General features: G+C 39.1%; 1 protein-coding gene across 6 annotated transcripts in view; it reads right to left on the reverse strand.

Moving 5' to 3' along the window:
- The window catches only part of PRKD1 (protein kinase D1), a 142,228-nt gene that overhangs the window by 1,006 nt on the left and 120,743 nt on the right, over window positions 1–20,479 (reverse strand). For 4 of the 6 annotated variants that reach the window (XM_055715753.1, XM_055715751.1, XM_055715752.1 and 1 more), the window contains 6 exons: window positions 19,260–19,332; window positions 18,168–18,274; window positions 17,580–17,741; window positions 15,842–15,940; window positions 14,428–14,695; window positions 3,295–3,380 (listed from right to left, as the gene is read on the reverse strand). In XM_055715753.1, the coding sequence (XP_055571728.1) occupies window positions 3,295–3,380; window positions 14,428–14,695; window positions 15,842–15,940; window positions 17,580–17,741; window positions 18,168–18,274; window positions 19,260–19,332 (795 nt within the window). Of the gene's footprint in view, window positions 1–246; window positions 2,605–3,294; window positions 3,381–14,427; window positions 14,696–15,841; window positions 15,941–17,579; window positions 17,742–18,167; window positions 18,275–19,259; window positions 19,333–20,479 lie in introns of those variants that run through there. The other 2 variants (XM_055715754.1, XM_055715755.1) reach the window with 2 other exon arrangements.

Below are 20,479 nucleotides of genomic sequence, written 5' to 3' on the forward strand. Positions count from 1 at the left end.
CATGTACATCTAAACATCAAGGTACTTTGGAACTCCACGTTGACAGTCAAAAGTAAGGCTGGAAACTGGTTTGGTTCTCGCGTTTAGGACATTGTGCTCTGCAGCCTCTGATCTGTCTAAAGTGTCTCACATTAATTTATTTCCACCCAAAGCATACATGAAGCTGCTATAATAAAGTCAATCCTAGCCCCAGGCAGACCAACCTCTGCTCATGATCCTGTATCCAGTTTTCTTTTTTCTTTCACCTTCTCTCAACCTAAGGCACAACCCTGGTCACTGAGCCAAAGCACCAGAAAGCCCGCGCACTGTGAGTGCATGAAATTCTTCATCCTTAGGATTTCACAAACTTTGGCCCACTTGTGGCCCAGGTATCCTCTCAGAAATCACATTTAAGTCTCGCTGCCCTGCACCACTGTTTGCTTTCCTTAGCCCACAAAGTTGGGCTCTTCCAGAAAGAGGACTCGCCTCATCTGTGCTGCTAGAGCTGCTGCTGTACTGCCTCACCTTAACTCACCTGCATTTGCTATTGCATGAGTGATAAAAGTGGATGCACGAAGGTGAAGGCTTCTGTCCCATCATATGAGACAACACGCATCCTTGCTGTGGGCCTTAGCCCACATTACCTCTCTGGTCCCCCAAGGCTTAGCCAAACGTATTCTGTGATGGCTCCCAGTGAGAGAAGCAGCCTTAGAAGCACCACCTTGGGGGGGGTGCCAGGATAACTGGGAGGAAGAAAGCAAGCCCAGGAGAAGGTGGGGTGTAGGGTTGGAGGTGGAAACCCTTTTCTTCATATACCAGCATATCACCCTCTACTTTGAGAAAAAGTTGTAACTGTAAGGTACTACAACATGAGTAGGACTCAGTTTTCAGTCTGGATAAAGATTCCTTTGGGATCGTGGATTATGCATCTGATCTGTGCCATGACTACCCTCTGTAAGAGTCGGTCTAAAGAGAATGATACCGTCTTAACATTGCTAACAGAGACCTGGAGATGGAATGTGGTCCTCATGAACATGGAGACGCAGAGACCCTGAAGGAGAACTACATGGTATGAGGAGTACTATGCTGCTCCCTGATACCTGGTGCTGGAAGGAACAACTACAATAAGGTTGCATAACAACTGTTGTTGTTACAACGAACCATGACATGCGTGACAATCTTGCTTGAGAAGGCAGAGACTGACAACAATCCATGGGCCAGAGGAGGAGCAATGTGTTTTGCTTGGCATAAGAGGACTCTTTAGCAGCCAGATTTTAGGAGATCTCCCTCACCAAGGATCATGATGATTGGAAGGACCGGCGTGATGCTGCCTGGACCTAGGACCATAGGGATGCCTTGGAACCCTGGTGGTAGTTATAATCCTCTTTCCTTTTTCTTTTTACTTTTCCTTTGCTTTCTGTCTTTTTACCTATCACATGCCACTTTACGGGCAAACAATAAAATTGTGCTGTTTAATTGAAGCATAACCCCTTGGCATGGTCGCCTTGATTTTTGTGCTTCGAGATCATAGTAAACAAACCATCACGAGTCCACTGGGTGGACAGTGACATTAAATTGGCATCATGGACAAGATCCTGAAAGACAGAGGGGTGCAGGTGGTGTGCAGTTTGTAACAGGGGAAGGATGTGTTGTTCTAGCTGCACCTGGCCTTACGCCCAGCTGGGTGAGAGGTGTCCAGAAAGCAAGGGGGTGACTGGGATTTTGTGCACACCACACACGCCCAGGACTTAGCACTCCAAATTCTGATTGAGGGCTCTGTCTATTGGGATCCAACTAAAAGAACTCAAAGTGCAAAAGGGGGAAAGTGCTAAAAAGGGGGGCTGCCCTTGTGTTAATGAGAATTTGCCTGCTCTGCTCAGGAAAGTGAACGGACAACCTTGTAGTAACTACAAGCTCCCTTCCCAAAGCAGATTTTTCGTCCCTTCAACCATTTGGGGAAGAAAAGGGTGACACAGCAGCGGCTGTGTGTAACTAAGTCTAGCCTCCCCGAAGTGGGTTTGGTCCCTTTGTAGTGAGAATGGCCGAAAAGGCTGATAAACAAATGAAAGATTGGGATGTGTTTTACACATTTCTGGCAAAGTATGGGGCTTGACCCTCTGTACCCGGAGAAGATTGGGCTCAAGCTAATTGGGCAAACTTGCAGAATGTAGTGGACCGAGTGACCTCTTTATAGACTGAAGCTAAAGTTAGATCAGGTAAGGGCAAATCTATAGTCTGTGCCATTTTAGGAGCTAGCCTAGTCACAGCAATCGAAGATCACCTTAGAAAATGTAGCAATGAAAACAAAATTATAGAATGACTTAGAACAACAATTAGAGAAAGGAAGGGAAGAAAACCGCTTGTTAAAAACCACTCTGAAGGCAGAATGCTCTAAAGACATTGAAGCCCTGAGTGTAATAGAGCTGGAAGTAGAGGAAAAGGGTATTAACCCAAAATACCCTCAGAAGGAGTTGGAGGAGGTAGAAAACCCTCAAGTGAGACCCTTAATTAAAACAGAATATACTTATCTGAATGAAGGCGATGATGATCCTCACATTACAACCAAAGAGATACCATATACTGCCACTGAGCTAGCCAAACTGAAAAGAGAGTATGGACGCCTTCCTAAAGAATCCAAAACAGAGTATGTTTGGCGCATATCCCTAACTGGGGGGGGGGGGGGGCACAAATGTGAATCCCTTGGGAGATCCCGCAGCCTGGTGTCCCAGCTTGGCCTCAGCCTGTCCCCTGGCGGGGGGTGGTGGGGTGGGCCCTGACTGCTCACTGCACCAACTCTGGGTTTAGGTCTTTAACTTGAAACGATTTGGCTGCTGCCAGGATAAAAAAAAATACCCTATGAAGGAGCAGAAGACAGTGGCTGATAGCATCTAAAAAATTGCTAACATTTCAGTTTTTAGTTGAAGATTTCAATTGAAGGTGGCTAACGTATTTTCCTGGCAAGCATACAACTTCACTAGCTCTTCTGCTGACTGTGAAGTGAAAGCCCATTCATTAGTTTTAGTCAGAAATGAATCGGGGTAGACTCCAAGCAATCATATAATGTAAATTAAATAAGGGCTCTTTTTATATACATCATGTTGTCAGTGGGCAAACAAAACATTTTTGTAGCATACTTTGAAACCAGAAATTAAAAAGCGAATCTATAGATAAATGGGTGAAGGAGTATGAGGTTCTCAGGATCTGAAAACATGTTCAGCTTTGTACAGCTGCTTCAATTCTACTGTGCTTAATGAAAATTTGTTACATACTTACAGCCTAAACACACAAGAAAAAACAGGGAATTTGTAGCAATACCTGTAACCACGGGTGGCTTAAGGTTTTGTCCACGCTGTAGCGCTTTCTCATTTTCACTTGCAACAAATTATTTATAAGATCAATAGCTGAAAAGATATAATATTGGAAAAATGTCAGTTTAAATATATTTGTTTCAAGTAGGACAGGCAGATAGACCGACATGTTAGTTGTAAAAAGAAGACAGTTATCCCTTCTTAGTCCAGCTTTCTACAAACTGCAGTTAATGCTGACGTCCCTGAAGGTACCCATGTGACCCTTCCTAATGGGATTACAACTGTTTTATTTAACAGTTGTTGGGTAGCTACCATAGCGTCTACCTCTGTGTGTTCACTTGCAGGCACACAGCAAAGGCTGAAGATGATTCTCACCCAGTTCCTGCTCAAATGAAAAAAATCTCATGTGAGGACTGCAGTATTCTCCAGGCACCACATAAAGGTGGTGGATATCTGTATATATGGAAATATGTATTTCTGTGGTTTTGAAGGAGTCAGTGATTCACCGAGGTTATAGGTATGTGTGCTATGATGCACGAAGGGAAAAGGCCCATGAGTCAATGACCAGTGCATGGAACTGCACTAAGTGACCCATTTGGAAAAATCTCTGGGATGAGATTGCTGACCTTTGAATACATCTGCTAAAACCATTTACAAACAAACAAACAAACTAAACCCCCCCAAACCAACTGAGGGTATCATGAAAGGTTAAATTCTGTTCTAGGTGGTGCTAAATGTTCAGCATGTGTTCTGGGGGAAGCTTTTTGTTGCAGAGTAACCGGCTGGCCACAAGTAGTTACTTTCCCATTTCACCGCAATATCCCTTGGCTTGTCCCAAGTATGCTGGTTTACATCTTTATTTCTTTGTTTATATCATGGTGACAGGGAAAGATGGCCTTGAAAGCAGCACAGAAATGTGGCATCACTGAGGGGAATTGGATCTGAAACAGGTCAGACGGACACTGTTGCTGGCTGGGTATTGAAGGTGCTGAATAGTTACCTTGTTTGTTTTAAAAGCAGGAGATGGGGCAGAATTCTTTAAACTGGTACATCTCTGAGGTTGTATTTTGTGCCACAGTACAGAAAAGCTTTTCTTTTTTAACAGAGGACTACTCCCCCGAGGCTCAGTTTGCCAGCTAGAGCTTTCTGTGTGTTTCTGCCATGGGGCAGAGCACAGTGTCCAGGGAAATGGGAATGTATATGGCAACCTATCTGGATGTATACAGTAATTTGAAGACAAAGATATTCTTAGCAATAGCAGCCTATCACTAAAATATTTCCAACTTCCTGGTGCTAAATATTGTCTGGCAAATCGAAGCAATTGTGCAAAGAGATAAAATACATCTCAAGATTTCTGACAAAGGTGGCATTGCCAGAGGTTCTGAGCCATGCTTTTCCTGGCACAGATCATCCTAATTTTACTTTTTCTATTGTAGACAAACAGATTTTTAGCTACTGTCTCTTTTAGTGCACAGTACAGTTCATGTTAAGTACTCCAACTCATGTTTATTTTGTTCCCCCTCAAAATGTGGGATCAGAAAGCCAGTGGATAGCCAACAGGGCCACTACTGATAGGTGGTAGAACTCTGAAAACTCATTAGTTTTCCAAAATAGTGGGGTTAATTTTTTCCTCTTTATTGGTAAGAGAAGGTCTCAGGCTCCAAGCTATAAGGAAGAGACAGGAAAGTCAGTCATATGTCACAGTTTGGTTCTAGAGTGACTTCTGATATAACCTGGGAAAAAGTAGTAGTCATTGTTTTTATCTGGTGCTTGGAAGGGGAGAACAGTCCTTGCCGATACCCAGATTTACTGCAGTGGGTAAACATCAGCAGCTTCTGCAATGCTATCACCTTACCCTTAAATTCAGCAGAATTACAATACAACTTCAGTCTGCCTTTTAATATATAAGCCAGCACTGAATGTGAATTTAATAGGGTTCCCATTTGTTTATTATCTTCAGCAGTATTCAGGTGTATATGATCTTCAGAGATAATTTTTCATCATCTACTATGAATCCCAGTTTGGCAAATAGGTCATGGACTTGATGAAACAGTTGATTTCCTGGGAACTGATTTCAATCAGCCAGCTGTTGAGATATAACTGCATCTTTCCCAAGATGTGCCTCAGTAACTGCCAAGTACCTGCTGAATGCTCTTCCTGCCATGCCATATTGATAATCCCTCTATGCATCTTCTGTCCAACCCACTGGAAGCAGATAGTCCTATGAGGCTTACAAGTGACAGAATGATACACAGCTATACAGCCTCCTTTGCCCCTTTTTGTCCTTCAGGACAACGACGTACTATGTGTAATAACATATTTCTTTGCATTCCTGGGGAAATTGCCAATGGCTTGTTGAACTGACCAGAAAAGCATCGGTCTAGAAGAAGGACAGGGGAGGAAATGAAGACAAAAGTGAAAAGGCAGCCTCACCGGATGGTTAGGATTGTCAGTATTGAGCAATGATTTGTTCTTGAGAACGGTTTACACAGATACTCTGCTTGTTTCAACACTGGAATATTGCTGTCTCTCTAACAAGTTTTGGTGTTTATTTTTAGTTCTTTTTCTAGGGTTCTTTTCACCAGGAAAGTTTTGAGTATCAGTTGCCTCTTAGTGACAAATAAGCACCAATACAACGTGACTGTTGTTGAAGACTTAGGGCCCAAACTATCCAATACAATTCCATTTGCTTTAATACTCAAAGTCTTCAAATATAGGTGAAGAAAGAGATCAAACATGAGCTTCAACAGCAAAAGGCATTTTCTATTTTTTACCTGGAAATCATGCAATCCAAAAAAAGCCACTTCTCAAGCATAAGAGTTCTGAGCCAAGATGCAAGCAATGTGTACTGCCAAGGCAACAAAAGGACAGTGCTGTGTAAAGGAAAGCAGGAGCTAGGGAGTTCAATACAGACAGGCTGAGTGCTGGAACTGAAGGATTAAAGTATTTCCTTAGGGATCTGGAAGTCTGTTAGTGAGGAAACTCTGAATTGAACTAGTGTTAAATGGTAGAGGTACAGACATTGCCAGGTTCTGTGGGGCTATTTAAAGGAAATGAGAAAAGATCCTGGTTATTCTCTCTGTCTCAGCTTACAAAAAGACATCCTGTCCTGATAGTGTCCTGACAACCACTATCTAACATAGTTTGGTCTGGCTACTGTTCACGAAAGATGTACAAACAGTAAGATTCATGTTGACTCAATTTCTGAATTTTTTTTAAAAAATCCTCATATGATTAATAGTTTGATGATTGCATTTTGAGTTGTACTGCTTAAAAAGACTGGAGATAAAAATTTGGAAGGTATTAACATTTAGTTTAGACATATAACTCAAGCAGGTTATATGACGTACGTATAAAGCAAGATTCTGGGGCATCAGCTGTTAAAAAAATTGAATTTTCTGTCCAGAAAAATAAAGCAGTTTTGAGGAGGGGGTAGCAAGTACACTGTATTTTAAAGTAAATCTTATGAATTTTTACTAGAGACTGATTTTTTTAAAAAATCAGGTTTTAAAGTAATCCTTGTCAGATATATGTTAAATCATGACACATTTTAGGAGCTTTATGAAGTCTGATGATACTCCTCTGTAAAATCAGTAATTCAATAAATGCAGTATTAAGAAAGACCACATATGGTCTTGCACATCATCTATGGCAGGGGTCCTCAAACTACGGCCCGCGGGCTGGATAAAGCCCCCCAGGGTCCTCAATCCAGCCCCTGGTATTTACAGAACCCCCCAGCCTCCTCCCCCCGCTGAGGGGTTGGGGGGGAAACCAAGCAGCCGCAGATGACTGCCTGCCACTTCATCCGCGTGCCGGGCCCCTGGTTAAAAATTTTGAGGAGCCCTGATCTATGGGAATCCAACAGGTTATCACCATGGAAGCAACCTGCGTGAAAGTTCTGAGAGCATTATGGTACTGCTTTTTCTAAGTGTTTTATGGGCTCCTGTTTACTTCCCATGATTTAAGGATAGCATAAGCAGCCAGCTGAGGCTTATCAAGTTCCAGGAGCTGGAGACATTGTTAAATGGGATAAACTAGCCAACTGCTCCAGGAACACTTAGACAGGTGATCATTCATTAGAATCCCCAACGAGAAGATTCAAATGCAACTTTAAAAACCTGTATGTCCCCTTGATTTTAGGAAAGATTGCTCTTTTAGTTGCATTTTACTGGAAAGAACCTCTGGAGTCAGGAGGTTCATGTTTCCAAACTGCTTAAGGCAGTTTATTAGTATGGCAAAAAATTAATTGTAGTAATGGCACAGTAAAAATTTTCACTCCAAGAATCAAATTAACAATCATTACTACAGTTTTCATAGGAATGACTGCTTTAACTCAATTAGGGTGTGACCCACGCATTAACACGAAAGTATCTAAAAACCCTATTATGAGCCTACCATTTATTTAGTCCTATCATAAAACACCTTGCCTTTTCAGATAAGGTATAACAAAGAAATCACCTTAAGAATATCAAGAAAAGCAGTCTTAAATTAACAATAAATTTATACTTGGTCCAGAATTTTTAAAGTACATCCACAATATTAGCTACTCTCACAGCTATCACTTGTAAAAAAACCTAAGCTGCTGCCAATAACGTACCTTAGGACTTCCTTGGCCCTGGACTTTTCTCAGTATAGCGCTATTGATTAGCAGTATAATTTTTCCATATACATAAACCCCTTCCCTACTGCTGGTCAATACAGCTTTGTTAACAAAAGTTCTAGTGTGCATGCAGTTATTTTGGCAAAAAGTAATCCTCAGCTGGCAGAGTTTATTATTTCAGGAACATGGATTCAGCTGTACTATCAAAAGAAATCATTGGCAATTATAAGCTGCACCTCTGCAAGAGAGGTTTTCTAATACCAATCCTAGCAAACATCTAAGTAGAGCCAAGACCTTAGTTTAAACAGCTAGTTAAACATTTACGGAGGTAGAGACCATCTTTGAGCTATAACACACATTTGACCTCCTCATACTTAATGCTCACTCATGTGACTTTCTCATTAAAGTGTGAAACAGAGTTTCTATTCACATTATGCTGAAACATGTCTAAATAAATACTGGCTTGAAGGCGGCTGTGGTATTTATTTCTGAGTCAAAGGCAGTGTAAGAGGCACACCATGATCAAATTTAATGCATGGAAAAAATTGCATTGTTTCTTCCAAAATTATTCAGTAGTATGAATCCTGTGAAGCACCTAATCAACAGTGTGCACATCACATAGCTCATCAGGCTAGTAGTAATAGCTGTATTGTCGATAGCTGATGAAAAAAGAATTAGGAGTACAATGATTTATGAAAGTTCCGCAATAGAACGAAACACATCATGAATAATCCAAAGCTTGACATAGCATGTTCTAGGACAATGCAGTCCAAAAGAACAGCCACCACAGCAAAGACACACTACATAAAATACACTTAAAAGGCAGAGAGACAAAACCCTTAGGGGAGTTCTGTCTTTATATTTAGCAGTATTTATTTTTTGTAGCCTGTAGCTGAGTCAAAATAAATTTTTTGAGATGATGCAGATTTGGTGGACTGAAAGGTTAACGTTGGAAAAGAACAGTATTGCTGTTGAAAATAGGCTCCATGTTTGACCGATGTGAAAATTAAAGCTGTAAAATAGGAAAGAATTCTGCAAGTAGATTCCCGTGTATGAATATCTAGCAAAATTCCACGATGAAGTCTGAATTAAAGTCAAACTACCCTACAGCAAGTGAATTAGGAAAAGTAAGCTGGCTTGACAATCATTGAAGACAAAGCAGAAATAGCAGGTTGGGCAATGGAATGTTGAGTGGCTGTGACAAAACCTGATTTTCTACAAAATACTCCAAATTTAGCACAGAAACTACCTCTCAACAGTAACATCTTACAATTCTATTTATGCATACAAACACAGACTCAGCATTTGGGGAGTACACTTTTAAAGGAGAGAAGCTACTGGAAAAAGGTGGGAAGACACAGCCCTTAGTGGGTGTGGAATCAGAATTCCCCATGGAGGAATCTGTGAGGTTGTGCGTGTATGTGTATGCACACAATCTCTGACAAACCTTAAAATGCAAAGCGACTGGGTTTGGTGATGCTAGAGAAGGGATTTTGTGCATGAGGGCTAAGCTTTGGGAAATGTTGCTCGCAGAAATGTTGGGAATGGATAATCAGTTGTGAGAAAACACATTTCTGAGCGCTACAAAACTGAAAGGTCTTAGATTTTATAGGTTAAGTTTTAATGGAGGAAGAGGACAGAAAGCATTACACACAAAAAAAGCTAGAATTTCTCAGCAGGAGGAGTTGATGAGATTCATCCAGCTGCTATGACATCAGACAGATGGAGACTATGGAAAGAAAAGAGCCATAGCCAGTGACTAGACCACATTCCTGAGTGGCAGAGAAGACAGAACTGTTGACAGGGACTGAATGACATCAGACGCTCAAAAATATCACCCTCAAATGGATTCTGCCTTCTTTCTTGCCTTGTGACTGTAGACTCTTATTTTACAAATTGCTAGAAAATGCTACAGAAAAACTAATTCTCAAGAAAACAAACATCTTATATCCATGACGCACTTTTTCTCCAACATACAATTTCTTCCCATATCTTTTTTCTCTGAACTTGCTAGACTGTATTATTTATATAAGCAGTTTAAATTGTTATGGGTCATGTGGTTTTACAAATCTATTGCCCCATCAGTGTAGTTTAGAATTTTAAAAGCCAATTGAATTTTACCTTAAAACCAATAATTGAATGAGGAACAGAGAATGGGAACATTTAGGTTACTTTACCACTGTTGCCGCTTTTTCAGACGCAGTCTATAGGTATGACCTATCTCATTATGGTTTTTCCTTTTAAAATTTTGCTACCCTTCGCATTCCAGCTTAGAGATTAACATGCTGTTGTTTGGCAATAACAGAAAAAGCATCTACTGAGCATTAAATCCAAAGTGGTGATAAAGACAGCATCATTCACTATAATTTGTTAACTACCCATTACATACAAAGAAATACCTGATTTTGCTAAAAAGTAAAATATCTGAGCTTTTAAGTTCTCTCTGTTTATGGTAAAAATAGAAGTAAACATGACAATAAATAAGCTCAGCTATTCTTAAAATTTTTATGTGAGTATTGGTCTGAAAAGAGTGCTGAAATAACTACAGCTGCAAGAAGTTTTACATCCAATTTGGCTTTCTGAGCCACAGTAATAGTCATAAGCAAGAAACAAAAGGTCTGAGTACTGTTCTGCTTTCCTCAGTGTTGATTTTTGCAATAGGCAGGCAAAAATTCCTAACATTGCTTTGTTAAGCTATTCTGCAAGAAATCATAGGCCCTTTAATAAAGCTGTTGTTGCACAGGCACTGGCAATACACTTGGCTGATGATCACTTCCCTTACTCTAAACTGAAAACCGCCTAACAACGTAAAAACCCCACAACTTTCGAAACATTTACACTTCCACTAAAGTACATACACAAAATTTGAAGCAAATGAGTTCTTGCGGTTTTAGCAGCAGCTAGCTCAGGTATATCGGCTGCCTAAGTTGGTGATCCTAACCTGGTACAGTCACAAATCGACGCCCCTCATCCCATCTATTGTTTCAGGGTGTCTGTCTTATCTGCCATCACTTGCTTTGTGCATCAAGCAGGACTGATATAGACAGCAATAGGTTTGAATAAACATTTCTTTTTCTTTTTTTAAGCTCAAATTGGTATGTCATTGCTTCTACTACTACTCACTGTTCTACAACAGTGTTCCTAGGATTATCATACTATGAACATTCATAGCAACGGACACTGACATATTTCAGCAGTAAAAAAAGAAGAAACAGTCATGCACAGTACATTTTATATGGCCAGAGAACCTGAACATTTTTATTGGCATGCGTAAATCAAGAGTTAATATTGATTATCTTAGATGGTAGACTAGCTCTTCTAAGTTCACTGAATTCTCAGTTTCTGCCTGCTCCTACTGAAGCATTTAATACAGTCTCTTGATGAAGGTACCACTTTTAAAATCTAGCTGTAATGTACAATTCATAGAGTCTGCTCTTAAAGAGTGCTTGGGCCCAGCACTGCCTTTTGGACATACGAGAAGAAAGCAGTAAGTACTGGAGAAAGAAAGAAGAATATTTACATTAGTTTTACTTATGCTAACCTTTTGACAAATGGCTCCTAGTTTTCAAATTCACACAGCATAACACTTTAAAAAGATCTTTCTTACCTGTGTTAAAAATAATATTTATTTTGCAATTATTTTATCTATTGCAGCGGTGCTTGTCTAACCAATTTTGGTTTCAATTTTTTAATGCTATGGCAGTGCTTCTGTGGAGACTGTGGGTGTTTATTATGTTAAAGTTCTCTTAAACAGTTGCGTGAGTTTTCAAATGTCAGTAATTAAATTGGACTAACTGCTGGATCTTCAATTTTTTTTTCTTTCTTACAAGTGAAAATCACTTAAAGAATTCTGTTTTAATTTTCAAACAAAGAATAATTGTTCTGGCAAGAAAATATGTCTTGTAGATCCTTCAAGAGAAACAGCCATTTCAATCATACCAGCTTGAAAGAGATGCTGATCAATATTTATTTACAAAGACCTTGCCAGATTCTGTGGCAGCATGACATTCCACACTGTGATCTAACCCTCTTACAAGCTTCAGTGGAAGAACTAATTGATGATAATTGCTGTCCTCTTGGGAGAATTATTGCTACAATACAAATTCCAGGAAACAGTTAAAGAAATCTCTTATGCCTTTAAATCTATTATGGGTCGTTTCTATATTTATATGAATATGAAAAAATATAAAAAGTGGTCAGTCACTTTTGTTAAAACTTCTGTTGAAAAATGTTCAATGTTTAAGAATAATTGACAAACAGAATAATGGAAAAGATATGGAATGCAAACACCCAATTCATTAGCTTAACCTGTTTCAGAAGCTGGAAGAGCATATGACAAGCTAAATGAAGACTTCCAAGTGCATAAATGTAACCTGTTGGGATTGAAACTAATTCTGCTCTGAATTTTATAGATTTGTAGCATTTAAGTGTAGAGAAATTTATGAGCCCCAGTGTACTTTATCTTAAAATGAGCTTCGTGTTACCATAGTTTACATTTAACTACATATACCTTTTCAAATTGTTTTTATTTGCAATATTGAGTAAGCAACTTCATAATATCTTTAAAATTATCTGTGTTTTCCCCCCTAATGCTTCAATCATTTGTAGCATCAGCTATCATGGCACTGTTCACTGTTCAGAACTGTAATCCAGACTCGATGTGTTAGGACACCGGGTCCACACAGATTTGCATTTTAACCACGCTGTAGGGTCACAGATCACAGGAACTGGACGGAGCCAGCGGGCCCACCAACCTGCCCTCCCGTGACCTGCACAGGGCTCTGCACCAAGGTAGCTGACAGAACATGGTTCCTTTATTTTCCCCAGGTAATGTGGAATTTGAGTCCAACTCTGAGCTCTAAAATTCAGCATTATCAAGTAATACCTGAACAGAGATCTAGACTCCAAGTCCCTGTGTTAAAACATCATGGATTTGTTCAGATTTTTTCCAGGTTTTTGTTTAGCACAACAGAGTGGCTCATCAGCTAGCAATTCAAAATTCAGAATAACATGACAATGTATAAGCAGATTTTCATTTAGTGATTTGTTAAAGTGTGTTCTTTCCCTCCTTTCTGCACACTTGCAGCCTGGTATGCATTAACTCTTAATGAAGGCTGTGATTCTCTAAAAGGAGATACAACACCCCAGTAGGTGCATTTTCTGTAGGTACTCTACTGAATCTTCACCTCTGAATGCAGAAATTGATCTTCTATCTACCACGGTAGAAACTTGTGGGAGACAATTTCTTGCAGCCTCTCCTGTGTTGATTGCTGTTTGCTTGTCTCTAGCGCCAGATAAGGCATTGCTGCCAATAGATTCTGTCAGCTTACATATCAGAAGTGCGTGCAAGTTCAGGAGGACTTCAGTGTGTAATTGTGCAGATTTATAGTTCCGCCTCTCCCTGCAACAGATCTCATCAAACTTCATCTGCCACCGAGATAAAACAAAAGACAATGCTCTCAAAGCATTTTTCAGCTGAGAATCTCACATGGCTAGAATACATCTTATCCTTGGCTAGAATATATCTTATCCTAAGCAGCAGGCACAATCCTCTAAGCTACGCTTAATGTGTAAGTTAAATATGTCACCTGAAACCCAGAAAAACTCTACTGTAAATAATGGAAACTGTAAATGCTAATATATTAATTCAATTTGGTACACATTCAAATTCGGAAAAAAAAGATTAGAATTTGTTGTTTATAATGTTTCCTTTGATTTAAGACTTACGAAGCAATCTTGCGAAACATTAAGGACAAAGATAATGATTGAAGAAAACACAAATTCCCAAAGAAAATCAAGTGGCCTGAAAATGCTATGTATAAGAAAACATTTGTGAAGCCAGAACTGATATATTTATTAAGTGCCCTACTTGGTTGCATTTAGAGACATCTTTAATTTACCTTCTTTAAAAATGTTCATAGTGAATTATTCACATTGTTCTTTTATTATCAAAAGTCTTTGATGCCATTGACCAGAACTCTAGTTTCAAAAGTCTCATTGGTTACCTCCAAGCCTCCCCCCCGCAGAAAGATTCTTCTGTTACACTTTCTCACACTGTTCTTGAAACCTCATCTGCTTGGAATTGTTCAATCTTTTTTATCTTCTCTACAGCAAGACTATCAGGGTACAGCATCCTACTGAATGGAAACTCAATTAGTGGCACAAGGAAAACGAGAAAAAGACCGCAGAGCACTAGAGCTGAAAGAAGAGGTACAGAAGTGAATATAAGAAACACTGGTTCCAGCAGCAGAGGTTCCCCACAAAATTCTACAGCAGCCCCATCTGTAGGTGGCTATGGGCCTCCTTCAACACCTCCTGGAGAGTTCCCATACCAGAGGATTATGCCATACGGAGTCTACATGCCTTGCAGGAAACACCTAAAGCAGCTGATAGCACAGAACAGAGATGGTACCTTGAAATTTCAAATCTTTTTTTTCCCAGTGGTATGTACAGGGTGTGTGGGTGTGTGTGAAACACAAAAGCAAAATTCAAGTACTCTCGTTTAGCATTTATATAAAACCAGCCCCAAATAGGTATTACCTTCATGAGAAATTTCTTTCCATGGATTGGGTGGATACATGAAAGCGGCATTCTGGATTTGGTCATGTATGTCTTCGTCTTCATTGAATGGAAAGGTACCACTGAGGCTTACATAAATGATGACACCCACAGACCACATGTCCAGAGATCTGTTATAGCCTTTGTTTCTCAGCACTTCTGGAGCAAGGTAGGCTGGTGTTCCTACAACTGAACGCCTAAATGATTTCTCTCCAATGATTCGGGCAAAGCCAAAATCACAAAGTTTTACCTGTTTAAAGAAAAATGCTACAGTAAAACAGACGTTATTTTTATTATCATACATGTAGCTGAGGAACTTTTATCATGGTTTAGTTGCAAGATGCATCTCTACTGTTCCTTCAAGGATATTGTTTCTTTAAACTCCTCTTTGAGAGGAATACCCTTATTCCACCAAGACATCAGACCAGACTACCAGTCCATTTCACCTCCTTTATTCCTTCACTCCATGAATAAATCACAGTAAAACCAGTAACACAGGACAGCTTAGAGTGAAAGAAATATGGGTTTAGATAGGCCTAATAGCTCAGGCTCTGGTGAAAGTAGTAATATAAAGTAATACTTATTCATTCATAGCATAAGAACACAGCAAACAGAAAAATTGGTTTACCTATGTTTTTTTCCTAAATCAAGCAAGTCGACAAAATTTAGCTTGAACTTCCACTTCTATTTTATTGTGGACCCAGTTACACCCTGCCCTTCTGCAAACTTGTCTGATTTCTTCAGATGTAGCTGCTTAAAAATTCTCACTTAAGGCCTCGGTATAGATCCTTCCTTTCCAATTATTGATATTATTTACAAATTATCAATAGTGCTGCTTTTGAATATGGACAGTTGGAGGAGATTATAGATGAACTCTGCAGATCAAAGCTAATAGGAACTTACAAATACCTTTTAATGAGAAATACAACAATGACCAGAAAGTATGTTTAAATGTTCTGTAATCTAGCTGGTATTTAAATTCATAAAACTAAAAAGCTAAAAATTCTTCATGAGCTCTACCCTAACTTTCAGAAAAATAAGTGTCTTTCCAGTCACTGCTTGCAAATTGTCACTTATCTGGACCAAATCAAGCAGAAAAGTAACTTGTCCTGTAGTGGTGAGCAAATTAGAGACAATCTCAGAAGTAGTTACATCACACTTGAAAATCTAGTTGAATTATTTCAGGCAAATGACAAGAGACAAGGATTTTCAAATATGTCATCTTTGGAAATTTTTTTGAGTAAGTGAACAGGTTTTTTTCATATCTAAAAATTCTGTGTAGTTTCTGAAGGAGATACAGACAGGTCACTAATCTTTTTTGTTTGGTCATAAAATAATCACTGCTGACATTTTTCATGTGAACAATTTATCTTAAGAGAGGGCATTTTCTACTTGCCTGTGGGAAAGGATCAGCTGATGCCAATAACACATTTTCTGGCTTGAGGTCACAATGAACAATATTTTTGAAATGAAGATGTCTTAAAGCAACAAGGATCTGTGAAGAAATAAATCAGAAAGAAATTCAGTTTTAAATGCCATACCTTTTTTTGGATTGTTTTATATTGTTTGGACAATATCAGTGATCAGAAAAGCAAGGCTTGGTGTAGGGAGAAACAATACAACAAGAATGTACCTTTTACAAGAATGTCTACAATGGAAAAAAAAAAAGTAAAAATTTCAGCTATTATTTGCTGTGCCTCAAGTTTTCTTGATGTTTCACTGCATGGAACATAATTTTTCCCTCCCCAAAGACTTTATATTCTAAACATTTTTAAAAACTGGGTTCTAGGTACTTGTTTACATTTTTTTGGTGTGATATATTTGGATGCAGAAACATTTGCAAAATAACCTTCCACATCTAAATTCACTCAAAAAATTTCACAGAAATAGTACTGATTAAAATTAAGCTTTTTCTTGAGGAAAGAAAGCATAGGGAATGTTGCATGTATTTCTATTTCATTACACACAAAAAAATACGGCAACAGTGTGTAACAGATATCCATCCTATTCCTGCGGCTTTAACTCCATTCCTTGCGCCCGGTCAGGGGCTGGCAGAATTTCCCACTATTTTAGAGCAGGGAATGGTGAGGAGGCTGAATTAACCTGGGAAGGCAAGAAATCAGACAGGCTGGTGGCAGTTTTGCCCATGAATGTCTGAAAACCAGGAACCTCCTACGTTCTACCCCAAATAATGAACTCCCACCATACCACTGTTGTTCTTGCTCCTTTCTTTTCCCTGACCGCTGAAACACAGGCTGCTCTAACTCTGAGGTGGCTCACTACTCAATTGCGTATCTAAATTTAAACCAGTATTATGGGCAGCCAAAGCAGCAGTATGATAATATAGCAACAGGTAGAATAAAAAAAAAAATCCCCAGATCACACTGTTAACAGAAAGCCATACAGGAAACCAGACTCATGTAGTCACAAGTAGTTCTGAGATCCAATCTCAGCATGGGAAATACACACAAAAGTGCACAGTACGAACTGCAATGGTTCGGCACAGGGCCATTCAAGAGGCTCAAATTTCTTAGGTCTTGTACAGTTTGTTGTTAGTGATCTGCATCCTTTTCTTTGCTTAATTTTTCAAGCATATGAGTGTAGAGGAATGAAGCTGGGTTAATTATCATTGATAACATACAGCTGTGGGCTGGCTTCAGGGGTGGTGGGTTGGCCGATTTAGATAAGGTGCAGCTGTGGCTGTTCTGTGAAGAGGTTGGGCAGCCGAGGAAGAGAGGGGAGGAAGAAGCAGAGAGAAGAGAGAGAGAGAGAGAGAGAGAGAGCGCACGCGTGTGCCCTGGGTGAGGAGAGACGAGGAGAAGGCAGCGGAGGGACTGACATGAAGGGTGTGTTGGTATGAGATGGTAAAAGACTTTGTTGCAGCCGACTAGTTTGGAGAGTGCTGTGACAGATGAGAAACTGTAGTTCGATGGCCCTTCCATCCAGCAGCCAGACAGCTTTACATGTGTCTAGTTCTAGGTCCTCTTAATGGACACAAAGCTGTCTTACCATCCCCGATACTACAATTCAGGCTTTCATAAATCAAAAGGTAAATTATGCCAAAAGCAAAATATAAGAAACAGTGATAATAATTGACCTCAAATCTCTTTCTGGGTCTATAATTAATTTCTTACCTGAGTAATTAAAAACTTTGTTATTCTCTCTGGCAATCTGCCCTTTTCACTTGATAAGATCATCTCCAGCATGTCTCCATGGAGTTTTTCCATAACAACAAACACTCTTTCTGGCGTCTCAAACATACACTCCAGATTTACAACCCCAGGATGATGAAGATTCTATTAAAGATAAATATAGCACCAGTTTTCCCAACATGATCATTAGGTTTTATCATTACATAGACAGTCTTCAGACCCCCCTAAAGCAGACAGTGTTTCAGTATTTCGTAATTTAAAGTGTGTGCCTAACCTGTAGGCAATAGGCATGAAATGCCTAGGGACAGTACAGGAGAATTAATTAATTTCCAACTAGTGTAACAAACATACATTTCCCTTATTGTGTCTGGTGTTTAAAACTGCAGAAATTGTAATTCCTAGCATGACACTGCCAATACATTTGGTCTTGGCTGTTTATACAGGTTAAGCAGTGAAAATACCGCTGTTTTTGCAAAAATACTAGTGATTAACAATTAAAATAATTATATTATCTGGTATTTATAGAATGCACAAATGAAGTTAATACAGTAAAAAAGAACAGAAAAATACCTGTAAAATCGCAACTTCATTACGAAGTTGACTTTCCTGTTTAGTTGGAAACCTTAGTTTGTCAATTATTTTAATGGCAACGTCTCTTCCTGTTTTGCGATGCTTTCCTGCATTAAAAAAAGAAAAGGCCTCTATGAATTAACATGATTAAAAGTGTTCCACTTTCACTGGGTTGTACAAATGGCCACAACCAAGTAATCCTCAGAGCACTTTTGCAGCAAATTCAATCACTAAGAATTTACTCTCATTTCCCTTCTTTCTACCCTTTGACAAGAGAACTTTTCTTCATCACCTGACAAAGCTGTTTAAACACGTAAGAAACATATGCATACGAGAAAGTCAGCTCTGCATTTCAACAATATACATGCAAGGTTAACTTCCTCAGACAGCTACATATATGCTCATATACTATATATATGTTCATATACTTAAGCTGCATTCTCTGCAGCTGGCAGATTGCAGGCTTATTTGGTAGTAGCTCCAGACTAGTAAATAATAAAAGAAGTGATTGCCTTTAGGCAGGTAAGTGCATGTCCCAGGTTTATCAGAGGGCCACAGATTTTTTTCAGTGAGAAATTTGTTGTTAGGTCTCACTTCACACGATCTCAAACAACAGCTGTACCTCAATACACCCCAAAAAACTGCTCAGACAAAGGAGGAAAAAGAGAGGAAAGATGGATAAGAAAATGAAAAAGAGAAACAATTCTAACTACGTAAAAATAAAGCAAAGAAATCTCACAAAAACATGCCAAAAAAAAAAAAAAGCAGAAAGATTTTTGGAAAAAAAAATGTTTTTTCCATTATAATTCTCTAAAAGAACAGTTTTCTGCACTTCAGGGTTTTCTTTACTGGAATTTATTAGAGAATATGAAGTTATTAATACACACTGACCCACTATGGGGTAGAAAACATCAAATTACAAAAAGACTTTGTCAACAAAAAAGTTTCATTGTTCAATGAGTACTGCTTATATAAAACAATGAGCAGCTAGTTTCTGAAACAAAACATTTCAGAATCCAAATACTTCCACCATTCAAGAAATTTTCTATTTTAAGATCTTAAGTATAATTGTACAACACACCAAAGCCTTACCTCCATAAACAATTCCAAACTGTCCTGATCCCAACACCTCATCTGGGAAGATCTGGTATACGGTGCTAATGTCCTGTTTATGAAGACATAACAAATATTAAGCCCTGAGATATGGAAACAAAATTTGTATTTAGTTTGATTTTTCTAGTGGGAAGTAGCATACATTTAGTATAGTACATTTCAAAATATATTATCTACCAAAAACGTTCATGCAGGTTTTCTTAAAAGCCACACTAATGGGCTGTAAAAGCTGCTGAACCTTCAGTAGTTTTCAGCCGCTGCCACCTTCCAGGCAAGTAGCCCACAGCATGCAGCATTATACTTGAACTTTGTGAACTCTGAAGACAAAAGTACATACGGAAATAAAGAAGGTCTTGTTAGCACCATTCTACCCAGATCTCCCAGGATCCCAGATCTAGGAATTACCTCTGGGTTTTATGAAAAAGAAGAAATTACAAATTCAAAATACTGACATGGCTCATGTCAGCCATGGAAATGTAAGTGGTTTCTTAGTTTATGGAAAGTTTTCTGAGTATCATCGGTTCTGGGCTTCAGCTTTTTGTGTTGGTCCACTGAGAAGGGTGAAATATTCCATCCGTGCCAGAGAGGGAGTCTCACATCTCACTGTTTGTTATTGCCTGAACACAGGCTAAAGCACAAGCTGTTAGTAGATTCATTTGGAGACTCAACCTCAAATCTCAGAGCTCAGCTTCACTTTCCTGATATTTAACCAGCAACACATGCAATGAAGACTAAAAGAATGCCAGGGAGTTACTAATAAAGGCTGTCTTGCTTCTTCTTAGGAAACAAATGGACACATCCCTAGCAGGCAATCTTTTTCTGGCAAACACCAGAGCTGCCCCAGAGCTTCACTTGGCTGCAGGGAGTCCTATTTATTTCCACTGCCCATGAAACAGAAAATCAGCAGTGTGACTATTTACCTTGACCACATGTCCTGTGTCTTAACAGTCCTAGTGTAAAAGAAATGATAATTCTTTATGTATGGAAGTAACAACATACGTAACTCTTCCTTTGGATAGTTTTTCATCTTTGTACAACAGAGAATATCTGATCTCTCAGTGATGACAAGAAACTGTATATTTATGAAAGCTTGTGATTAGCTTTACGAAGTTCAGCTGACAAATGCCATGATCTAATAACTTCTATGGCTCACTTTTCCTTTTAGTAAATACCACTCTGCAATGATTCATAGTTAAATT

This window comes from Falco cherrug, chromosome 7 (assembly GCF_023634085.1).
Source record: "Falco cherrug isolate bFalChe1 chromosome 7, bFalChe1.pri, whole genome shotgun sequence".
NCBI classification, from domain to species: domain Eukaryota; kingdom Metazoa; phylum Chordata; class Aves; order Falconiformes; family Falconidae; genus Falco; species Falco cherrug.